Source organism: Medicago truncatula, chromosome 5 (genome assembly GCF_003473485.1).
Source record: "Medicago truncatula cultivar Jemalong A17 chromosome 5, MtrunA17r5.0-ANR, whole genome shotgun sequence".
In the NCBI taxonomy this organism is placed as follows: Eukaryota; Viridiplantae; Streptophyta; class Magnoliopsida; order Fabales; family Fabaceae; genus Medicago; species Medicago truncatula.
In genome coordinates, this window is record NC_053046.1 from 13,353,507 (window position 1) to 13,379,588 (window position 26,082).

Consider the following 26,082-nt stretch of genomic DNA (forward strand, 5'->3'; position numbering starts at 1 on the left):
ACTTGAACCTTTTGACCGTTGATATCTCTCTTTTTTCTTGGGAAGGGTAAAAGGAGAAAAACCCTTGAGTTTCCAGATTCGGGGGTCGTTTTCGCTACGGGAAGGTGTTAGGCACCCGGAGCGATTATGGTATTCCATAAGAACCGCTCTCCTAAGTTTATTTCTACGCTTTAGTTTTATTGCTTATTTTTGAAAAAAGGAAGGTATGATTAGTGTAGAATGGGGGGTGAGAAGAAGTAGAATTTGATTTTTATTTCGGCTTGGAGGGATTAAAGTCCCTTGCCTACGTACCCTTTTAAGGGATCAAAACCGTTCGTAGTTCATTCTCAAAAATAGTTTTTGTGTTTGTTGGTTGATTTTAGGTTTGAAAAGAGATTTTGAAGAATAGAGATGAGAGGCCTCAAGGGCATAAGGTTTGGAAAGTGTGAGGTGGATTTAGTCATTTTGCAAAAATAAAGTCCAAGAAGGGTTTAAGATTCATTGAAAGTTTTACTTAAGAAGATAAAAGGGGAAATAAGGAGTTTTGACTCCATTTTATTTTCAAAAAAAAAGATTTTCAAGTGAAGTTATTTGCATGTTCTTTTTGGAAAAAGGTTGGATTTTTATCTAAGTGTTCAAACCTAAACGCTTATCTAACCATACAATCCTATGCATACATCTAAGGTGAGTGTGTGCGTGTCGGTGCGTCATAGTGTCCATAGTCCATATTACAACATTGCCTAAATACATTCTATGGCCTCTTTGCCAAGCTACAAACCAATGGTAAAATATTACATCACCGAATGAATTACAATTTGTAAAAAAAAAGAAAACTAAACTAACGGAGACAATAGTGAAGATAATGAAGTGCTATGAAGTAATCAACATGAAAGGAAATGTTAGTAGAAAATGGTAAAAAAAAGAATATGGCATGAAGCGATAGAAGAAAGTATGGCATAAGACGGTAAAGTGACGATGAAAATAAGCCGGAAACATGTGATGAATAATGCGCATGATGCAAGAATAAAACTCAACACATCAAAACAGTGACATATGCATAGCAAACAGTAGCAAAATTCACATGGAATAGTATGCAAATCAAACATGACGAACACGAACATTATGCACATGAAGTAACGGGTAGAAATGCGAGAAAAATGACTTAAAATAGTAAAAACCCTTGACAAAACAACACTAAAATTTTTATCAACTTTTCCAAGTAAAATACCACTGAAAATTATCAAGAAAAATAGTAAAATGACATAGTAAATTTCTTGGAATTTATTGATAAAAATTAACATGAACAAAGGGTGCAAACAGCAGGCAAGTATGGTGCAAGTAGCAAAAAAGCAAAAAACGTGAAAGCAGACTAGGCCCAAACCCAAAGCCCAAAACTACAAGGTCCGGATGCACAGGAGCCACACGATTGATCCAGGGTCCTGAAACCCTAGATCAAACGGCCAGGAATCAAAGGGGAATGGACCGGTTCTGGACCGGTCCGGTTCACTGGCTATAAAAGTGAAGGGGGACCGGTTTAAATCATTTTCCACTTTCCTTTCTCTCTCTAAGTTCTTCTCTCTTCTCTCATCTCCTACCTCTCTCTAACCTCGCCGCCGGCGAGGATGAAGCTACGGCGGAGACCTTGAAGGTCCGCCGGAAACTTCATCTTCTCCGGCGAGTTCATGCAGTTTCCGGTGACCTAAATTTCCAGATTTCAAAGATTCTTACTTCTTTTGATTCGTCCTTTAACCCTAAACACGAATCCAGCAGCTGTTTTTTCAAATACGGTTTGAAACGACGTAGATCTAAAAAGTTCCGTACGGTTTTGAAACTGATTTTTGATTTTTTTGAAAAGAAATGTTTAGATCGTTTAAAGATCTACATCGTTTCGTTGTTTGATTACGCTTCTAGTACTCGTTCTTGCTTTCAAAACTTAGATCCTTATGGATCTAGGTTTCGTGTTTACGGTTACGGTTTTCTTTGAATTCTGGAAATTTTTTGATATGCTTTGCTCGCGTGATTGTTTACAGGTTTAAACTATGATTAACACTTTTGAAAAGAGATTATGAGTTTTACCTAAGGTTTTGGTTGAAACCTTGAATGGAGGAAATCTTTGGAAAACTTTGATTCTGTTCTTGATGATTCTTGATTCTTCTGCTTGCTTCACCGGTCCAGATTCTGCAGATTCTGCTTCTTTCCTTCTTCTTTTCAAACTCTCAAATCCTTCGTGATCAGTGCTGGAGTTCGCCAATGGCGAATTCTCACTTTGAATTGCGAAGGAAATCAATTCGGTGATGAAGATTTGATGCAGAATCTCTGAGAATTGTGAGGAATCTTGATGATTCTGCACTGATTTGTGGTTCTTTTGTTGATTTGAGTTGATTTGGGGTTGGTTCAGAAACGGTTAGGGTTTGAATGTTCTTGGTGTTCTTGAGAAATTTTGAGAGATTTTCTGTTTTGATTCAATAGCTGAGAAAGAGAAAATTGAGTTTGTGTTTATGAGTTGGCGAGTGATTAATGGCTTTGAATCTGACTCACTGTTTATATAGTTGACATGTGTACACTTGAGCCAATGGAATTGTGACATCTGGATTTGTATGGGAGGGGCACGGCCTTGGACTTAAAATGGACTTTGGACCTTTCTGCAAAAAATAAAACTTCAAGGACTAAACTGCAAATAATCCAAAAAGGACTGAAATGTAAAAAAAAGAAAATTCTGGACTGACACGCAATTTTGGACCTCTTTGGGGACCAAAATGTAAAATAAAAATAAAATTGGAATAAAATTGACAACCTGACAAAACGTAAAGTGAAACTAAAATAAAATTGACAAAACGGACTAAAACGAACCAATGACCTAAATGAGGTACTTCAAAGTAACCTCTCTATGCCAAAATTTTGTGGGAAATGACCAAAATGCCCCTGGGGCTAAAAACGACCTAAACAGATTTAAATTGACCCGACACTGACTCAGACGCAAGTTTGAAATGAATTTTAACAAGGTTTACTGATGAAATGTTTAAAAATAATCTGAAAAGGCTCAGAGACAGTCACAAGGATGAAAATGGGTCCCACTGCAGGAAATGACCAAAATACCCTTCTGTATGATTTTTTTGCGAATTTTGAAATAAACTGTAGAAAAAGCAATGTAATGATTCAGAGACACTTTTGAATGACTTACAAGACAAGTAAAGACATTTCAAAAGGTTTTATGCAAGAAAAACATAGGTGAAATTGTGATTGAAAACACCGCGAAGCAGAGACAATTTGAACTGTACAGTTGAAATTTGATAATTGACAAAGTTTGAAATGAAATTGGGCCCAGTATTTTTAGGTCCAAAAACGGGGTATAACAGGGTGGAATAAAGGGTAAGACTAATATTTCTGGGAAATTAGGATTTCAGGTCGATAAATTATGCCTCGACAAGTTTTTCCATTGTGATGGTGTCGTGAAGTGTACGAGTTTAACAAGGTGGCGTCATGGTTACTTCAGCAACTGACGATACTTTGAGTGGATTTAAATTAAATGTGTAAAATATTAGTATGTAAGTTAAAGTTGCGAGGTTCAATATGAATTATTTAGAGTTACATTATTAAAACAACAAAAAACGAGTGAGTTGCTTCAAAATGATGCTGCTAAATGAAACCCACAAAATAACTTTGGAGTGTGATCGCCATTGGAGTTGCTCTAACGCTATTATATTTAGGATGCAAACAAATTTTTGTTAAAAATAACATGATTCACCATAAGTACAAAACATAGATTTTTATCATAATGCACTCGATGCTTATTTTTTTTTTATGCACTAGAAAATTACATCACACAAATACAACAGAGGGAAATCTAAAATACCATTGGCAAGTGCGTGATACACTTAAACTATACGTTTTTATTATTATTTGTTTATCTATGAATCATTCTGAGAATATATATCCTGCAATGTTTAAGGGCTTGGTTTTAGTGAATTTCCAATATCAATCACGAATCGATATTTGACATCTCCTTTAACAAGACGCTCCATTGCGGTGTTGACATAATCAATAGGAACAACCTCAATCTCAGGCGTTACATTGTGTTTAGCAGCAAAATCAATCATTTCTTGAGTCTCTTTTATCCCTCCAATTAAACTTCCAGCTATTGACTTTCTCCCTACAAATAATGTGAAATTAGCATTTTGTGCTAAACCATTTTTGGAATGTATATATGCAAGTATTTTTCATATGCTTACCTCCAAGTAAAGAAAATATAGGAAGTTCTAGAGGCTTTGCTACTGCACCAACCATTACCAGCTTTCCATTAGATTTCAATAAACCAATCAATGGTACAACAGGATGACTCGCCGAAACTGTGTCAATAATGCCATTCAAAGTACTCGTTGCAGCCTATAAAATGTTGTACATTATTAGTTTCTTGATTAATTAACATTATCAATTTCTGAAATAATGAAAATTCAGAAATTAATCAAATGAATCATATACCTGCATCTGTTCTGGATCGCGGCTTACTAGAAACGAGTCTGCTCCTAAGTGTTCTATTGCTTCCTTTTCCTTTTTAGGCGACGTACTAATTACGGTCACTTTAGCACCAAAAGCTTTAGCAAATTTCACAGCCATATGACCAAGTCCACCAAGACCAACAACTCCTATATTCATACCAGGCTTGTCGAGTCCAAAATGTCGAAGAGGACTATACACTGTGACTCCAGCGCAAAGAAGAGGACCGGCACCATCAAGAGGTAAGCTATCAGGAATGCGAATCACAAAGTGCTCGTCTGCAACCATTGAGTCGGAGAAACCTCCATAGGTGATAGTGCCATCACGAGACTTACCATTGAATGTTTGAGTATATTTGGTGCAGTAATTCTCAATATCGTCGGCACAATTTTCGCAAGAACGACATGAATCAACCATGTATCCCACCCCTACTTTGTCTCCAACTTTAAACTTTTTTACTTTGCTTCCCACCTCTGTTACTACACCCGTAAGTTCGTGCCTATATTTATTACATTAGTTATAACGAAATTGAGCAATTATTTTCTACTCGTTTCTTTTGATTGACTCAGTCTACTAGTTATCATAGTAAGTATAAAATAATTTGATAAAGTAAAGGTATAACTCAAAAAATATTTGTTTTACTTAAAATGTGACAATTAAAAAGAAATGACGGAATAAACTATAATAGAAGTTAAAGGTGTTGAAAACATACCCCGGGACTAATGGATAGGTGGTTTTGCCCCATTCATTCTGCATAATGTGAAGGTCAGAGTGACATATCCCACAATATAACACCTTGAATGCTACATCTTTCTCACCCGTTTCCCTGAAGTTTTAATGCACCATAATTAGTTAGCCAAGAACATAGATGTAAACATCAAATCTTAATTCAATTATTAAGACATCTCATCCAATTCCTTCTTTTAATAGTTGACACAGTCAAAACTGAAAAGAAAATATTAAGTACCATTTAATTTGCGAAATATTTTTCTATTCTCATTTTCTAAATACGAGTTATTTTAACTTGTTAATAAGAGAACCTAAGATGTACTTTAAAAGCATTGTGATAGAGTTAAAATAAACACAATTGTTGACTTCAAGAGTTTATTATTTTCTTGTTACCAAATAAAACTAACACAAATTTTAGAAAATAAAAATAAAAAATATTTTAAAAGTATATTGATTATACCTTTCTTTGAAATTAAATGGAAAAAAATGATGTAGAAAAAAAAATTATGAGTTAGAAAAATGTATTAAATTAGTGAAGAGGTGATAAGTGAAGTGAACCTTCTAAAGAAATGGAAAGGGGATAGAACACCAGAAGAGTCTCTAGCTGCCCATCCAAAGGCCTTCTTAGGAAACACTACTAATTTAGTAGCATCTATTGCCATTTCAAACTATATTATAAATAATTCAATAAGAAAAGAGTATATATAAATCATAAAGTTATCATTATTGTTACAAAGATGTGGGAGGGAATTACACTTTATTAAGATATTTGTAAGGTTGTGAGGGTTGCATTGTGTCCACACACATGTGTATGAAGATAATATTTGACTCATTTGATGTTGTGTATAGCTTGTTGGCGAAATATTATTGGTGAAGTCGATGTTTACTTTATCTTTTTTTATCACATGCAATGATGCAACGTTTATTTTGTTCCTTTCTTCTTTTAAAAAAAATCGATATAAGGGACATGATATCTACATGGTCCACAACTCCACATGGTCCACATGGTCCTTTTCTTTGTTCGATAATGTTTTTCACTGATTCCTTCTTGTATATATAATAACTTATTTACCAACTTTTTATTATATACATGTGATATAATAATGTTTTTCTCTAAAATCACATTGTTTTATATAGCTAGAAAGACACGTGATAACAATTTTAAAGGGACCAAACTTACAAGAGATGTTGTTTTTTTTATATAGGGAATAAAATCTTTTTAACAATGTGTATTATTACCAATGTGACCACTAAAACATTCTCTGAAATATTTGAACATCCTGCAAAATTCAAGAACTTGGTTTCAGTGTATTTCCAATACAGTATCAATCACAAATCGATAGGAACAACCTCAGTATCAGGCTTTACATTGTGTTCTGCTGCAAAATCAATCATTTCTTGAGTCTCTTTATCATCTCTCCAATTAAACTTTAAGCTACTATCTTTCCCCCTACCAATAATGTAAAATACTACTTATAAGATCAAAATATCAAAGTTTAATTAATCAACAACATTCAAAAATAAATATTTAGCATCACATTTTTATTGTTTACTGCATCAGATTCTTATACTTTTCAAATGTAGTAGAGGATGTTTTTTCCTATGGACAACTTCAAACCGTCACTAAAACTTTTTTTTTAACCAATTTACTTTTTTATTTCGGTCACTCTCATTCACTCACCCTCACCAACGCGACCTTCACCCATTCACTCTTCATCACCACCGTGACCTTCACCAACCGTGACCACCGCGACCTTCACCCATTTTTCTTCGTTCCCTCTCATCTTCACCAAACGATCGAATAGATTCTTCGTTTATGCTCCGATCATCGAGTCTTCACAAGTTTATCGGTTGAATAATCGAGTGTGCTTTCAATTTCTAGTCCAAGATTTTCCAACATCGATCCTGCATCATTTGCTGATCCGAAGTCGAGATTTCCATTCTGAATATAAGGAATCCCTCTACATCTCACAAATCTTTAGTATGTAGTTCCTTTGTATCTATTTTTCTTGAATTGATATTGTGCTTTAGATTTGTTAAAATACTCCTACAATTTATGAAGTATTTTATTATGATTTATTGTTAGATCACTTTAATAATTTATTTTAAAAATTGATTACAGTAACCGGTTTCGAATTTCAATGTTTTTTTTATCCTCATATTTTCATAGGTAATTTTATGAAATATTTATATTTAGAACCTATAGTGGAATGAAAAATAAATATATATATAAAAAAAAAAACATAATATTTTTTCGGCTTTATTTGGGAGTTTGGAGGGGAAGGAGTGAGAGGAGTTTGGAAGAAAGGAAGGAGCAAGTGGGAGAAATTGAGGACATTGGGAGAGGAGCATTGGGAGTTAATATTTCTTCATGATACAAAGGTGGCGTTTACAATGCACAAGTATTAAATTTGTGCATGATACACAAATACCTCCAAAACCTTCTATAGCCGGTCTTCCAATCTCTTTATATATAAAAAATTCTGACATAAAGCTGTACGGTTGGGTGGATTCAACTTTTAATATATTATCTTATACTAACTTGTATTGTAGCAAAATGATTCAGTTTTTTTTTTTTTAATTTTTTGAGTAAAAATGGTTTAGGTAAAACAAAAACAAACAAAAGGAGATACAGTTCGAGTTTAAACATTTATTTAGATCCAATAATATTTTGAAATAGATTAATACATCTGATAAGTAGTATTTTTATTATGAAAATTATTCAAAAAAAATTACTATGAAAAGTTGATTCAATAAAAAAAAAATAGTTCTTTAAATGTGTGATGTGTTTTTACATTAATTAGTCTTCTTTTTGTTTGTAAAATTATTTCAATAATTTTTAAATGTATCAAAAAATTTATTTAAAAAATATGAAAATTACAAATAACGTATTTAAATGTGTTTTTAGTTTTTTTTTTTTTTTTGACAAAATATGTGTCTTTAAATAGTTGTATTGGAGGAGGATTTTGGAGGATTTATATGAACTCTTCAAAATTAATTTATGTTGTTTTAACATTCTTAATATTAAAAATATATGAATCATGAGCATTAGTTTATCATTCTCTAAAAAAAAAATCTTTCAAAAAAATCTAAAAGATTTATTTATTTCCCTTTATATTTTCCACCGCCTCCAGAGCCCTTTCTTCCCCTCCCCTCCAAACACCCAAACAAAGCCTTAGTGACTGCCGAAACCCTAAGACCTAGGTAGAAGTCTTTTATTATTTATTTTTGTTGGTATCATGGTAGAGGTCTTTTATGTTTACAATGTTTTTTTTTAGAAATACGTACCTACAATTTTGTCCGTAGACAAAAGTCTAAAACATGTAATGACAGCCATTTAGCAACGACAGACGGATAAAATTCCGTTGCCATTCATTCGTTGAGTATAAATGCACTGTAAATATGGCTGTCCGTAAATGTAATTGTGACATATAGCTGATAAAATTAGCCTGTAGTGACGGGTTTTGTCTGTCACTACAAGGTCAAATTTCTTGTAGCCAGGAAAATAACTCTCAAGGTTATTAGCACAATTTTGGCATGATTGACAAGAATCAACGAAGCATCCCACACTAACTCTGTCTTCAATTTTGAACTTTACCACTTTGCTTCCAACCTGTGTAACTATCCCAACAATCGCATGTCAGTATAAGAATCAAAGTGAATTTATCTCTTAATTTTCAATTAAATAAATTGGAGTTTTTTTTCATCATCCTCCTATAATTATTTCTTAGACCTATATATTTGATTTCCTCCTCTCATATATGGAAAAAAATATATTTGGAAAATGGTATAAAAGTTAGCAACCTACCCAGGAAGGACATACTATAACCTTATCCAAGAATAAGTGGGTAGTGCATTTTCATTCTTCACCTTATGAAAATTTACAGGGGGCTACTTATAGTTAAAAACTATACTATGATCGGAGCAAATTAGAGTGAAGTGCTACTTGTGAATTCAAATACAGGGGGTTACAATATGATGTGTATACTTCCTTGATATCTTTATTTGGTGACTTTGTTCATTTTTCCTTTCACGACCTTATCTTTTTCTTTGTGGTAGGATTACATAACCTTATCTTGTACTACAAGGTTCCCAATATATAACATTGGAAAATTTCCTCAAAGAAATAATTATTTCCTTTTATGGTAATTGTGTTTTACATTCATTAACAAAATAATTAGTCGGCATAAAAAACAAGATAATAAATTATACAGCTGATTTTTTAAATAAAATAATCTTTTAAGACTAAAGTTATATGGTAAGTCTCATTTTTACTTATAAATTACATAATTTACCACGTATTGAATGTTTTGTTAAGTAAATCAGTTTTACTAAAATTAATATAATTAAAAAAACTATTTTATAGTTCATCATGTAATTTATTATATTTTATTTTCTAAGTCATAATTAATATTTCAACATATATATCCAAATATTATTATGTTTAAACGTTAATAACATAAATTCTCCATTATAAGTATGAATTTGATAAACAATTAAGGTATTTATTTCAAATATCCAAACAACCACGTGTACAAGGACCAATTTGATGGAAACGCACCAAATTTTAGTTTTAACTTTTCACTTTCAATTTTTTTCTATTTTTCCAATTTTATCCCTCTTTACCCATTCCTTCCATCCTCACATTTCACTTAGACACATCAAACAAGTCCCTGAGTCTTCACCTTCACGGTAAAACCTTCACCATCTTCATCTCTCCAAAAGCATCATCATCTTCATTGATCAACGTTGGAAAAGATTGCGTTTTGATGGAAGATTTCATCTTTTGTTAAGGTAACGCCGTTCCTCTTCTTTTTCTTTTTATCTCTGTTCGTTTTCTCCCATTTTTGTGACCTTATTTTATTTTTGTTTTCATTTTTTATCCATTCATTCTCAACTTTAAACTTCATTTGATGCTTGCTTTGTTGTTTGTTTATGAGTGTTGTGTTTTTGAGACCGTTTTTTAGATTATTCATTTTAGGATTTTCCGTGTAAGACTTAAAAATTTGATTTTTTATGGTTGGTTTCTAAAATTGATGAGCATGAGATCAGTAATGAAGAAAATCACTGGTTGATTAAAACAATTTTTAAAAAGGGTTTCTTTCATATGGTAGTGAATTCTAATTTACATTTTGATGTTGTTTTGTTTGTGATTATGACGAATGTTACCAAATCATTTTAGATTGTGCTCTAAATTATTTTAGATTGTGTTCCAAAATGTTTTAGCAAAACATGAGGATTAAGAAAACACTTTTTAATAATGATTGCATTCAATTGATGACACAACTTGACCTTTGGTGTAGTTGTCTATTATTCAATTATTCAATCAAAGATTTATATCTCTTGTAACAGAAGCAAAACTACGTAGTACAATTACATATGAAACTTATTTTTTCTACTCCAGAAATGATATAACAAAGATGCAAGTATGAAATCTCCTTGGAAAGTGATACACTGAATGCTATAAACTACTGCATTTTATTTTTATCACTTGACCATTGAATTATTCTCTGAAATATTTGAATATCCTGCAAAATTCAAGAGCTTGATTTTAATGTGTTTCCAATATCAATCACAAATCGATATTTCACATCTGCTTTAAGAAGGCGCTCCATCGCTGTGTTGACATAATCAATAGGAATGATCTCAATATCAGGCTTTACATTGTGTTCCGCCGCAAAATCAATCATTTCTTGAGTCTCCTTGATCCCTCCAATCAAACTTCCTGCTACTATCTTTCTCCCTACCAATAATGTGAAATACTTGTGTGTTTAAATGTTCATAATTTAATTTAAACATTTAGAAGTGCATATTTAGCATCATATGGAAATGGAAGTATATATATTTTTCAAATGCTTATATACCTGCAAGTAAAGGAAAAACAGGAAGCTCTAGAGGCTTTTCAGGTGCACCAACCATTACAAGCTTTCCATGAGACTTGAGTAAACCAATCAGAGGTAATAGCGGATGATCCGCTGAAACTGTGTCGATAATACCATCCAAAGTAGCCGTTGCAGCCTACAAATTATTCTAGATTGATTAGTTCACTAATTGTCAACTTCTAAATCGGCAGCTGAAAAATTTTGTGACTGATTAATAGAGACCAACTTGAGAAACTTCACAAATCTAATAGTCGCTAATGTTAACAATCATTTTAATTTAGTGATCGATTTGACATTTTTATAGTGAATTAAATGATTTATTGTACCTTCATCTGCTTTGGATCACGGCTTATTAGAAATGAGTCCGCTCGTAAGTGTTCTAATGCTTCCTTTTCCTTTTTAGGTGATGTACTAATTACGGTCACATTAGCACCGAAAGCTTTGGCGAATTTCACGGCCATATGGCCAAGTCCACCAAGACCAACAACACCTATATTCATATCAGGCTTGTCGAGTCCAAAATGTCGAAGAGGACTATATACGGTTATCCCAGCACAAAGGAGAGGAGCAGCTGCATCAAGAGGTAACTGATCTGGAATGCGAAACACAAAGTGCTCGTCGGAAACCATTGAGTCAGAGAAGCCTCCATGAGTGCTGGTTCCATCACTGTATTTGGAACCATCAGTGAGTGTCAATTGGGGACAGTAATTCTCAAGATTATCAACACAATTTTGACATGAGTGACAAGAATCAACCAAGCATCCCACACCTACTCTGTCTCCAACTTTGAACTTTTTCACTTTGCTTCCCACTTCTGTAACTATGCCAACAATTTCATGTCTGCATATATTTTTACACCAATTAGATTCAAATTGAATTTATATCTTGATTTAAAATGCAGTAAAATTAGAAAGCTTACCCGGGAACTAGTGGATAGTTCGTAGTGCCCCATTCATTCTTCGCCTTATGAAGGTCCGAGTGACATATTCCACAATACAACACTCTTAATGCTACGTCTTTTTCGCATATTTCCCTGAAAATTTAACGTACTAAATTAGATTGAATTATGATAAAAACTTCCTTCTCTCTCTCTTTTTTTTTTTTTTTACAAGATCAAACTTCCTTCTTAGCATTCTATTTTATGATTTTTATTATTGTTATTGATTTTTTTGGTAGATAGACTGTTACTATTATTATTTACACACTAAAGAAGGACGTCTATTTTTTTCCCTACTTTACATAATATATACTTTTCAATTTATTCCATTGATTTTAATTTTATAATATCTATGTTATGTAGACTATCTAAATTTCAGTTTGAATATTCAAAATTTATGTTTTTAGATTGAAATATGAATTTGAAAACATATTGTGTTTTTTGAGAATGAAAACATATTGTGTAGAAATAGGAAATATTCTCCACCTTTTTAATGATGTTATTTATATTTTCATCAAAATTGGTAGAAATAGGAAATAACACCTTACAAACAAATGTAAAGCATTATAAAGAAAAAGTGAGCAAATAAAATGGTACAACAAATAATGAATACTACATGCATATTATGTTTAGAATGAATTGAACCTTCTGGAGAAATTGAAAGGAGAGAGAACACCAGAAGAGTCTCTAGCTGCCCAACCAAAGGCCTTCTTTGAATGCTCAAATTCAGGTTGTCTTGCCATTATTTTTAGTTCTTGTTCAACTTTCTTGTAGATGCTAGAAATGTTATGTTTTATGTTATAGAAACAATACTATGATCGGTGAGCTTAATTAGAGTGAAGGGCTACTTATATATATGCTTATTGGTGGCTGCAATGACGTATATGGTTACGTTCTTCATATATTTTAACCGACGACATTTTTGACTTACCTTGCTCAACTATAAACAAACTACCTTATCTTTTGCTACTTTTTCCAATGTATTTCAAAATTAAGTAATTTTCTATTTCGAGTCTAAAATAATACACCTAATTAGTCCTTGCGTAATAAATATTCCTAACTCCTACCATTATAAACTGTAAAAAAAAAAAAAAAAAAAAAAAAACACTCCATTATATAAATGTCTTTTAAAGTATGCTAACTTCTTCAGAAAAATTAGTTATCTTGAATTCTTATTAATGTGTATAGCTTACACTGCCCACAATAATTAGAATGATCGAGTTTGGTAATTCAACTCGTTTGAATTAAGGATGAAAGGAGCCGAAGGAGTTAAAAGGTTCAAACTATGATAGAAAACAAAAGGCAAAATGATAAACTTTCCTTAACTTAATTTTAAGTAACAATTTGATTCTTTATCTTTTTTTCATTTCAATTTGGTCCATTTTGTCCATTTTTATATACATTTTTAAGCTTCAAATCTAATATTCTAATGCAAACATAGACGAGGATCATAGATTTGAAGACTGAAGGACCATAAGAAAATAAAATCATGAATTTTAAGCTTAAAAATTCATATGAAAATGGATAAAAAGGACCAAATTGAAATAAAAAAAATAAAGGATCAAACTGTTACCTAAAATTAAGTTAAGGGACTAAAAATGTAATTTTGCCAAAACAAAATATGTTTCATAAATTATACGGAGTTATCTCTAATAGGAAACAAAACATATTTCATTAAGTATATTGATTAAGTGATTTAATGTACCTTTAACCATTTTTTTTTAAAGAATGTACCTTTGACCATATTCGCTATTTATTTGGTTAATGTGAGCTCATTCGTAGCAAGGAGTGTTAGCAACACTCTCTTTTGAGTACTCTCTAGCACTCACTCTTTTATTAGGTGAAATCAATGTAGGTCCTACACTTTGAAAATGGAACCCACATAAAATGGTGGGAAATACATTGATTTCATCCGATAAAAGAGTGAGTAATAGAGAGTGCTCAAAAGAAAGTGCTGCTAGCATTCCTCATTCGTAGATTTATCAACTTCATTTTTATCAATGTTGAATTTGTATTTGAACCTGATGTACAATATCAGTTTCCTTTAGCCAACAAAAAATAGACCGATTAAATCAACTTTACTCTTAATAGATAAATTAAATTAGATTTTTTGAGAGAATTTTTAGTAAATTGTTAATGAACTAATGAATTATTTTGATTTATTTATCTATTAACATCCAAATCAATTTAATCCATCCATTTTCTCACCCTACACTAAAGTACAAGTGTGACCTTGCAAAACAGACTCTAAATTTATACCATTAATACCCTCCATGTGTAATAAGCATTTTAATTATCAATAAGAATTTTATGTAAAAAAAATTATCAATAAGAAAATTGTAAAAAAAAAAGAATAATTGGTCTATAATCCAAAAAACTTTTTATTAGTTAACATGAAATCATAACCTCTTCCCTCACAAAAAAAAAAAATGGGAATCATAACCTCAATTTACATTAAAATCATCATCTAGTTCATTTTTCACCAAAAGTTCATATTTTCTCATTTACATTCAAACTTCACAAACAACCACACAAATTCAAACCCCAACAACATACAAGCTTATGTAATCATTTATGAAGTGAATTTAAACATGTTCCAACAATAATCACTCATCAATTGATGGTTTACACTTAATTAATTAAGCAAAAATCACCAAACAACTTATCACCAACAACTATGAATTTAAGCACATAAACATATCAATTCCATGAAGTTTACCATACCCATAATTACACATAAATAAGAGCACTAAATTCATCATAAAAAATCACAAAAAGTCATAATTCACAATAAGCACTTACGACCCAAAATTGAAAAGATGACGTTATAGCTTAATTGATGAAAAGAATCTATCCCCCTTACCTCTAGGTCTTGAATCCGCTAGCTTAAGCTTCAATCTCCCCTCTAGCCCCCAAAACCCTAGCTTCCTCTTCTTTCCTCTTCTCCAAGTTTGTGATCTTCTTTCTCTGTCTACCTCTCTAAGTTTGTGAAATGAAATGAGTGAATGGTTTAACCTAGTTATTCTCTTAAGAGTTATGAATATATACTCCTCTTAATTGGGCTCAACCACTACACACCATAATGGACTTAAAACTCTCATTAATAGGTTCTAAAAAGTTTCTACTCATTAATGTGCTAAAACATCGAATAAGCAATGAGATCTTGATGAAAGAGTTCAAAGTTGATGATCAAGGGGTTGATGTGTTAACAAAGGCTTTACCAAAAGCAAGATTTGATATATTGAAAGACAAGCTGGGACTTTGCAGCAACTAAGGCACGGAGGAGATTTGTAGAAATTGACTTAGTATTCCTTAGTATTTTCAGTTATGATATTATTAAGTTTTTTATAGACATTAGTGAGTTGTTTTTCAGTTATCTTTTGTTTTAAAGATAATAATTTTAGGAAGTTTCTTTTTGTTTTACGATATGTTTCAGCTCTATTTATAGAGCACTGAAGTGTTTGTAATGGTGTGCTTGATGTTATAAACATATTTCTGTCTTCCAATATATCATTTCCATAATACTTTTTCTCTCGTATCCCTTTTAAAACCAACAATTCTACCTATGCTATTCCCTGAAATGCATCAAGATTAATGGTGATGCTGATACCGGTCCCTTAAATGATGAAGAGTTATGGTGTTACTTCAAGTCTAAGAAAGATGCATTCCCTTGTTTCTACAAGGCCTATTCTCACCTTCGGATGAAAAACTGGTAGGTCAGGAGCTCATCAGTATGGTGTAGACTTGATTGTCCATCGCAATCATCCGGCTCGGGTGCATTCTGAGTATTGTGTGTTTGTTCTATCACATGAGATCGATGATTACCTAAATGAAAGATTGAGAGTATGGTCTGATGTTCATTGCACAACTTGACTTCTTGGAAGTGTTGCGAAAACCTTATTAGTTTTGTAGATTAACAAAAATGTTCACAGTGATGAGTCTCTGCTATGTTTCACAAACTATACCGTTGAAGAACGCACAATCTCTAGATGGAGTCCAGAACAATGCCGTGAAAGATCCATATAGACATTTCATATTCTTAATTTTATTATTATTATTCCCTTTCTGCATAGTTTAATTACTATTTTTTTTTTTAGGATATCTAAACACAACATAAAATACTCAACTTGCCCATAAATAAATTTGAAGGTTAGTCTAAAACTGTACCTAGCATTTTTTTTATTATTGTTTGCTTTCAGTTTTAAGCTTCTGTTGAGTGGTTGGTAGAATCACTTTTTCCTTTAATTATGCATCCATTATCTTTGGCTTTCCTACATCACAAGTCCATCACTGTAAGTTCTTCACAATGAAGCCTAATTTAAAGGGTTTTACATATTTTTACGCTGCTGTGAATCTAATATGTAACTAATATGTAAAAATATAATTCATAGCTAATCCATTGTAATTCTACAGCTAATCAATAATTAACTTTTATGCATATCAACGGTCAACGTGGAATAACTAACTTTGATGCAGAACCAAACTGACACATGCCATTTGGAGACTGGTTCACAATTCCAATCATAAAATTCACAGAACACAGTCGAGCTCTAAGACGGACAATTTTCGGAGTTTTGACACACTTTAAGAGTTTAAGGTACCATTAAAATGTTAATAAACTTTAATCACCTTCAGTCTAACCATAACGTTCTCCATAACGTTTTGGTCGTACTACGAGTGAAACAAAGTGACCTCATTATGTCCCATCAAGTATGCCACTAGATTACAACGGCACAACACCACACGTTTTGCTTCAAAAGTGCATGGAACTAAAAGAATGTTCTTGAGAACATTCTAGTGGAGCTTCAAAGGGATAAGAATGACATCACCATGTCCCCTCATGTTGCCACCAGATCACAACTTTTTTTTTTCATCACGCGTGGTTGTCTCAAAAAGGAAAGGAACAACAAGAATGTTCTTAAGAACATTCTCCATGTGGCAAATTTTACAACTTGGACATTCTTGCTCTCAAAGCAACAAAGGAAAACACTTGTAGCTTTCAAAGAAGTGTCAAACAGTTGTAAAAAAAACGGCCTCCAAACTTCTACAGCTTGCATTCACGTGTCAACCTTTTCTCTTTGCAAGTTGGAAGTTCCAGAACGTTATGCATGAACAAAATTACATTTTTCTCATTCTTGCGCACCAAGCAACAAAAACATAAGCACATGAGCTGTTTTTAGCAAGGAAAACACAACTATTTTTGTTTGTGAAGCTCGAAGTCTTTCACCTCTATAAATACAAGCATACCTCAATGGTATAGTGGGGGCTTACACACAAAGAATTGAATCTCTCTCAAAGTGAATGTGCTCACTACTTTCAAACAAAGCCTTTTTTCTTTCTCATCACCATCAACAAACAAACAAAAATCAAACAAAAAAACAACACGCCATCATTACCAAAATAAACAAAAAAAATCAAACAAAACAACCCTTGTTTCTTTTCTTTTTTTCTTTCTTCTACTCTCTTCTTTCCTCCTTTTTCTTTTCCTTTTCACTTCTTCCTTTCGTGCTCTCTCTCTCTCTCTCTCTCCCTCTCCAGAGTGCTCTGGTCCTAAGTTAACTGTTAATATTATATTTTTTATTAATTTAATTATTCTCCAGAACAATCTGGTCCTTGTTAATTAAATTAATTCAGAGTGCTCTGGTCCTAAATTAACCGTTAATATTATATTTTTGTTTAATTTAATTATTCTCCAGAACAATCTGGTTCTTGTTAATTAAATTAATCCAGAGTGCTCTGATCCTAAATTAATTGTTAATATTATATTTTTGTTTAATTTAATCATTCTCCAGAATGTTCTGGTCATATATATATATATATATATATATATATATATATATATATATAAAATACTATTTATTTTGTTGAACTAACGTAAACCAAAAATCTTTTCTTCACACCCACGCGCGTTTAATTTTTTCTCAAACGGATGCCATCGTCCAAGTGCGAATCCGCCCCCTTTTTTAACCAAACTTTTCGCCCAAGCGCGACTAAATCATTTTCATAAATAAAATCAAACAGCACAAAAACATTTTCTACCCAAAACTACGTAGCTTTGATTTCTCCATCGTACCTGAAGATACGTAGGAGCAAGATGAAACTCTTATCAAGCACAATAAAGGGTTCAAAGCATTCCATGGATAAGATTGAATGGATCGCGAAGAATGATGGTATCAAGTGCAAAACTTAAAAGTGTTTTTCTGGTACTCTCTGTATACATAAAAAAATTGCATTAAAATTTTGCATTTCCTTTTTTATTTTAAAAAAAGTTTGCATTTCCTGATTTTGCCTTAACATGTTAGCATCTAACCCTCTTTATAAAAAAAAAAAGTTAGGATCTAACAGAATTTTTTTTAACAGGATTTGGAAGAACTTCATTTTATTATCCAACCGTCAAATTAGTAGTTCTTGTCGAATAGATCAATCTAAAAAAAAAATTAAAAACGCATAGTATAGTCTACAAAGAACTATTAAGCGGCGCCACTATCAAGAATTATTCATTGAGTAAGTTTGTTCCAACGTTAATATATAGATTGTCGTGTAAATATTAGATTGATAGCTTTGCCTAATAATTCATTCTAAAACATCAATTACTCCCTCTGTTTCTTTTAAGTGTCTCTTTTAGAGAAAAAAAAATTGTTTCTATTTAACTGTCACTTTTAATGTTGAATGCAACAATAAATGTTGTTTTACCAACATTACTCTTAATTATTTATTGTGGAGAGAGAAATATATAAAATAAGATATTAAATGAAAAAGATTATTATAATAAAAATATAAATTATTGTATAACAAAAAGTAACATTTATTGAGTGTATTGGTTTGTGTAAAATGTCAAAAAGTGACAATTAAAAAGGAACGTAAAATATTGATCAACACCTCAATGGTGTAAAATTATCCGAATCTTAGAGATGTAATTTGATTCTCATCTATAAAATGGTCACGGCCATGCGCATAAAAAATGAGGAAATAGTTTTTTTTTTGGCCTTAGGACATTGGTTAAAAACAAAAATAGAAATAATACGTTGAAAATGATGAAAAGTGTTAATTCAACTTTCTAAAATTTAAAAAAATATAATCTCCAATGCAAATAGTACTTTTAACTTCTTTAATAAGTGATTTAAGAATACTTATTGGCGAGACCTTAAAAAGTATAGAATCTAACGAACTCCCTCCGTATTTAAATATAAGCAAAATTGACTTTTTAGGTTCATTCATTTAATGATGTATGTGGTTCATATTATGAACCACATACATCATTAAATGAATGAACCTAAAAAGTCAATTTTGCTTATATTAAAAAACGGAGGGAGTAAGTTGACTATGAAATTAGCTATTCACCACGTTGATGACCCCGTTAAGCTGACCATGTACATTCAAAAATGAGAAATGAAATTTATACAATCATTTTGTGATAACTTTCGTGACAATTTTCTCTCTCATAATCACATTGTGTTTTTATTTTCTCTCTATTTTGCTTTGATATTTGTGACAATACCTACTTTTCTTTCTATATTTTGGTTGTCAAATAAGATGTCCCATAAGTGGTGGAGCTACGTTGCCAAGCAAGCACGTACCCCCACTTCCATTTTGTTTTTCTGTATACCAAATGTATACGTGTGTGTTTCTTCTCACATTCGGTTCCTCTTTTTTGGGATAAAGTATTATAACTTCTTTTTTTGGTCTAGTAGGCTGATGGCTAGAGCTCACACAATTAATTGTGGAGGAGTAGGGTATCCGGGGTTTGAACCCCAACCCCCTGCATAAATTATGCAATGTTCCTACCAACTGAGGTAAGTTCACGGAGATAAAGTATTATAACTTATAAAGTATAATAATACAATATAACAACATATATTTACCCATTCTTTCTTTAAAAAAATAATACATATATTTACCCATTAAAGCCATTAATTTCATTCACTAAACAAAATTCAGTTCTCCATGTTGTTTTTGTGTTATTTTACTTATAGAGAGAACACACTATAAAATTTTTATATTTTTCCTTTTTTTTAGTGTTAACCCTTCGTTTCCAAGAAAAAATAAACTCTGACAATCTGAAGTTGAGACATAAGGTAAGAATAGCCTGATCATATTGTTCCACTAAAAAATCAAACCTGAGTTCTTCCGAACGATTCATCTTTGATGAAACTCATTTAACACTTGAACTCAATCGTTTGATTTATTATATGTTTTCTTAGTTAATATAAAATTATAATAATTTATTTTTTTAAAACAATTACTTTGTTTTCTTAATTTTGGGACGTCCTTAAAAAAGTGCCCAAAGAATAATTATAACATTCTTTTTATCATAATTACAAAAAAAAAAAAAAAATTGTCAAGTAGCCTAGTTGCTAGACTCACACATTATATATAGAGAAGTGGGAATCCGTAGTTCAAACCCCAACCTTGCATATAATATCCTTGATAGCTACCAAGTGAGTTCTTACTAAACAATTACAACATTTTTATAATTATTTACATATTACATTCAAAAAATAATATAAAATTTACTTGTAAATATTGCCTCTACTGCTCCAATTTCTTGTCTTCGTGCCACTGTGTCCCACAAATAGATTTACATATAACATACCTCTTCAAAAATTGTGTCAAAATTAAGTCAATAAAGGATCCTTTGATCTTGCCTTTATACTTTTCAACCTGAGTATAATAATTTTACGAGGAACACTAATGTGACACCTTTTAACACTCTGCAATATTAAGTAGCCATGTCATCCATTTCTTTTAATCCCTTATCTAGAAACTGGCTGTGAAGGTTGCCACAAACTACATTTTCTTTAGAATTTGTCTCCAATATTCAAACAAAAAAACTCCAACATGTGCACTCTCCACGACTGTCTTAAATGCCGCCATTGTTGTTTTCCTAAACATCTTTAGCCGCCATAGTTGATTCAAAAGAAGTCATTTACAACCTGATATATACATCAAAATTGGAAGCATAGATTCAAATTTATCCAAAACTCATGCAATCAAGGTTACATTTCCAATGCAAAGCAACTGAGAATGGAAGAAGTTGAAAGAGATTCAAACTTTGATGTTTGAATTGAATAAAAAATATAAAAAAGATTGTGGGGATTGAACTGTGAAATTGGGGTAGTGAATTTGTGATTTGGATTTGGTTTACTTTGATTTTGAATTGTGAAAATGGGGTAGTTAACATGTTTCCAATGATAATGTTTTTTACATGTTCCATTGTTGAATTCAAATAATTTCTAATGATTTTGTATTACAATTAACTAATTATGATATGACGATTACAAAATTAAATTCGTATGTTTTTTTTTTCCATAATTTCCCTGCACCAGAGTTATTTATTAGAGATAAAGGTTAGTTACAAGTTAGTATTAATCATACCCCTCCTGGTTGGAATTTGAAACTTGATTGGTTTTTCCATATGTGCTAAATATTTTAAAGTGACACTCAATATAATATAAGATAGAAAATACAAAAATACCTATTTAGAACATTTAGATATTCATTTTGCTCGTGATTTTTTACATTGAAGTCTAGAAGGTCTCGTTTTCTTTTCCAAGCTAACAAGTTTGAAGTTTGAAAAGGACCTTAGTTAGTTAGTGTAATATTCAACCTATGTAAGAGTATTTTGAAGCTTTTCTTTCTATATACGCCCACTATATATACATGTATGTCCTTAGTTAGTGTCATTTTCTCATATCATTTCAAATATTAAGTACAACATGGAAAACACATTATCAAATGAAAAGGAAGTACCTGTCTTCGGGTGGGCAGCTAGAGAATCCTCAGGAATTCTCTCCCCCTTTAGCTTCTCTAGAAGGTAAGCAATTAATTGCATAATATATAATACTAACAACAAACTCTTTTAATTTTGTGTTGAAATTCACATGACCGTATATACAGGGCAAATGGAGATCGTGATATCACCATAAAGATACTCTTTTGTGGGGTTTGCCATGGAGACGTTCATTTCGCCAAGAATGAGTTAGGCCATAGCCTCTATCCCATGGTTCCCGGGTATATATATTTCTCTCTATAGCTAATCATTCTTTAACATCAAAATACATTGATATGAACTTGATTCAAAATTTATATAAAAGTAATGGTTAAATCAAAATATAGTTAAAAAGGTTAATTGTAAATTGCCTCCATTCACAAATTTAGTATATAGACTCTTATGTCTTGATCAGAAATTCATCTTAAAATTTATATGCATTAGACTTGTTTTGCAAGATATAAAAATAAACGTCGGACTAAAATTATATGATTGTTGTATGGTATCTATCAACTAATTTAGTATTTATTTTGGTCTAAAAAGTGATCGATTTTAAAAATTGATCACTAAATCGGTCTCCACATAAATTTATAACAGATAGAGACCAATTTATGAAAAGTCGTTAAACTACTTGTCAGTAATGGACGATGAGTTGGACGTTCTCAATCTCTATATTGGACACTAAATCGATCACCATATAGCTGTTTGTTTCATTGCATAGAAACATTTTCGATATCTTTTTTCACTAATTAATTAATGTTTGCAAATTTAATTTAGACATGAGATAGTGGGTGAAGTAATGAAGGTGGGCCAAAGTGTGACAAAATTCAAAATTGGTGACATAGCAGGAGTGGGACCATTATGTGGTTCATGTGGTTTATGTTCCAATTGCTCCAAAGGTTGGGAAAATTATTGCTCCAAACAAATTTTAACTTATAATTCACATGACCATGATGGATCAATAACCTATGGTGGATACTCAAATAAAATAGTGGTTAATGAGCATTTTGCTATTATGATGCCAAAAGGGTTACCACTAGAAGGTGCAGCTCCATTGCTATGTGCTGGATCAACAGTTTATAGTCCAATGATGCATCATGGACTGTGTCAAAGTGGACAACATTTAGGTGTAGTTGGGTTAGGTGGACTTGGTCATGTTGCAGTCAAGTTTGCTAAGGCTTTCAAAATGAAAGTCACTGTGATAAGTACTTCTCCTGGAAAGAAAGAAGAAGCTTTGGAAAGGCTTGGTGCTGATTCATTCTTGCTCATGAATGATCAACAACAATTGCAGGTAATTAATTAAAGAAGTATTACCAATTAAACAAGGTTCCATTTTGAGAAAATAATTTTGTTAAATAATGAACTACATTAAGGTCTAAGCATGTTTCTAGCATCCAAATACATGGTTTACTGTTTGAAGTTCCTAACACATATTACTATTTCATATTTAATTATTCTTATATGAAAAGAAAAAAAAACAAATGTCAGCTAATTTTGCCTTAGGGTACCAACTTTTTTCATGGGTATCAAATGATTAATGTTTGGTATCAGAGTAGTATGTATGTCAGAATTACGGTGATACATCGAGATTTTGGAGATACTACAAAGCATCTGTTTGTTTCTACATTTAAACCCATCTAAACGTTCAGCAAATTGAAGCTACAAAATTAGCTTCTCACAAAACGTAGCTTTGGGACGCAAGCGTGGCTATTAAATCGTGGATCCAAACACCCACAAAGTGTAGTTTTTAAAAAATCACAATAGATCACCGTGATTCATGTAGCTTCTACAGAATCACGATATGTCATGGTAATTCTGACATACCCACCCATACCAAACATGGGCTTAGTATCATGGAGTTTTGTGGAACCAAAGATGGCCTAAAGGCATGCCACTAAAGCCCTCGCTTTAGGCCGACTAACAAAATATTATTTTTCATTATATTTTTATAAATAAAAAGGTCTCATATGCGCGCAAAAAAGCCTTGTATATCACAACTTATTTCACTTCTCACTTACTTTTTAAGATTATTGGATCGCCCTACGTGGAGCATTGGTTATCCGTATGCAAAATTAATTCAACATTAAATTATTGGATATTGAGTATCATATCAACAAAATTCTAGAGAGTGCTCACCAAGTATATAATCCTTTGATTTAATTGATTAGTTAGTATTATAGACCATTGTTTGTTTTCATCTTAGGAAGCAAAGGACACAATGGACGGCATCATAGACACAGTTTCAGGCCCTCATTCACTCTACCCATTAATTGAAATGTTGAAGACATGTGGCAAATTAATTTTAGTTGGTGCATCAGTTACACCTCCTATCTTGCCATATATGCCTTTAATGTCTGGTAAATTATAAATAACCTTGTAATGCTTGATAATTATTTTAACTCTTGATTAATTTCTGCTTGGAACTAATTAAGAATCATTTTTTTAAATTAGGGAGGAAGATAATTGCAGGTAGTGCTGGGGGAGGAATGAAAGAGAGCCAAGACATGATTGATTTTGCAGCAAAGCACAATATTACAGCAGATATTGAAGTGATTTCAATGGATTATGTGAACACTGCTTTTGAGAGACTTGCAAAGAATGATGTTAAATACCGATTTGTCATTGATGTGGCTAATACTCTTAAGTAACGGTTCTAGTGTTAATTTACTTAATAGGTAGCTAGCTTCAATGTACTACATCAAACAAATAAGTTTGCTAGCTTAGCAAACAGTTTCAGTTATTGTTCATTTTATGTATTGCAATAAAAGAAAAGTACTTTACCTAATTTTTAATATAGTTTAATTTTATAAACTTCATTGTCAACAAAACACTCATAATCATATGTGTGATATTATAAGTTGTTAGAAACTAGCACTACACTCCATGTTAAGCATTTTTTTTTATCATCCTGAGCACGTCAAAATTTTCTAATTGAAGCTAGTGCTAGTTTGTGATATTTAGTAAAAAGCAAAATTATTAGTCTACGAAAGAAGTCCATAAGTAACAATGGTTGTTCTTAATTATTGCTAGTGCTAGAATTCGGGAAGCAATTGCATGAGCATGGTTCATTTTATGTTAAATTTACGCCTCTTATTATTGTCAAAATAAAGAATAAATACAAATATAAATAAAAGCAGTGTTGACACAAATTGTTATCTAGAAAGAGAGAAAAAATGGCTCAACTTGAACGCCCTCAGAGATATGTTGATGGTACAAAAAACCATGGAACAACTCCTTCCACAAATAATTCCACAACCCACTTAACCCCACCAACAAACAGAACAATACATACATTAATTGCCAAACATCAACTGAAGTGAAACAACACTAGATCATACCTGACCAGATTTCAACTGAGCTCTATGTATGAACAAGTGCAACATGTGAAGTGTCAAATGCCACAGCCAGTGCTCCAGCAGCAACCAAATCACAACCCTCCGGCACGCGAAACCTTTAAAGTAAAAAATTTACATACACGACGAGACGAAATAATATTTTAAATAAATGCTTGCTTAGATTCACTTTTGGCTCCCAAAAGTGATTCTGAAGACTTGAGATTAATTTTTGTAAGATTGGGAGTTTTCAATTAGAATCGATTGTAACTTAAATAATGTTTCCTTTCAAATGTGATTTTTTGGCTCACAATTATTATTTGAGATGCGACATTCGAACTCCAAAATACATACATCGTATCTGACATTGTATAGTTAACCAAATGACATCAATATATTGATGTCAAAACATCATTTCTCCATTATTTAACCTATTTTGCAACCACAGAACCAATCACAGTTAATAAACACGAAGAGGTTAAAGGAATCTCACAATAGAAATTTGTGCCTTTAAAATTCCTTTCGAAAATTACTCTCTGATGCTCTCGGAAGTTAGTGATAAACCTAGCTAGTATATTTGATGAGGCATCAGAAGATAACTTCCTAGAGTATCAGAACATAACTCCCGAGAGCATTTGAACATAACTTTCGATGGTTATGTAGAGGAACATTTTCGAAACTTTAAGGGGTCTGTGAACAATATGGAAGCCTAAAGAGCAATTTCTTTTAGTTAAAAGACAAGGACGCATAAAATGGACCTTACAAAGCCCAAATATATACGGCTTCAACATCAAATTTTGAACCCAAATTGCTAGCTCGCTTGAACGTAGTGTCACCTGCATAAAACATTGATTTAAATTCTACCATAATTAATTATCAAGACCAAACAAAAGTAACAACTAATATCTTTTTACTTTCTCTAACTCCTCCATCTCCAACAAGTTGTTCCTAGTTTTCTCT

At 32.0% G+C, this 26,082-nt stretch overlaps 3 protein-coding genes across 3 annotated transcripts; 1 reads left to right on the forward strand and 2 right to left on the reverse strand.

Annotated features, from left to right (window-relative positions):
- Positions 1-3,681: 3,681 nt before the first annotated feature.
- Positions 3,682-5,951, reverse strand: LOC11411933 (probable mannitol dehydrogenase). Its single transcript, XM_003612938.3, has 5 exons — positions 5,761-5,951; positions 5,186-5,299; positions 4,459-4,972; positions 4,209-4,362; positions 3,682-4,129 (listed from the first exon to the last, which is right to left on the reverse strand). The coding sequence occupies exons 1-5, from the start codon at positions 5,862-5,864 to the stop codon at positions 3,924-3,926; spliced, it is 1,092 nt and encodes a 363-aa protein (XP_003612986.1). The 5' UTR covers positions 5,865-5,951; the 3' UTR covers positions 3,682-3,923.
- A 4,624-nt stretch (positions 5,952-10,575) lies between these two features.
- Positions 10,576-12,871, reverse strand: LOC11405463 (probable mannitol dehydrogenase). The gene is made up of 5 exons (XM_003612941.4): positions 12,667-12,871; positions 12,004-12,117; positions 11,411-11,924; positions 11,067-11,220; positions 10,576-10,945 (listed from the first exon to the last, which is right to left on the reverse strand). Exons 1-5 carry the CDS (start codon positions 12,762-12,764, stop codon positions 10,740-10,742), a joined length of 1,086 nt encoding a protein of 361 aa, XP_003612989.1. The 5' UTR covers positions 12,765-12,871; the 3' UTR covers positions 10,576-10,739.
- Positions 12,872-21,709: 8,838 nt separating this feature from the next.
- Positions 21,710-24,585, forward strand: LOC11411934 (probable mannitol dehydrogenase). Its single transcript, XM_003612945.3, has 5 exons — positions 21,710-21,835; positions 21,919-22,032; positions 22,568-23,081; positions 23,994-24,147; positions 24,242-24,585. Exons 1-5 carry the CDS (start codon positions 21,738-21,740, stop codon positions 24,436-24,438), a joined length of 1,077 nt encoding a protein of 358 aa, XP_003612993.1. The 5' UTR covers positions 21,710-21,737; the 3' UTR covers positions 24,439-24,585.
- The last annotated feature ends 1,497 nt before the right edge of the window (positions 24,586-26,082 follow it).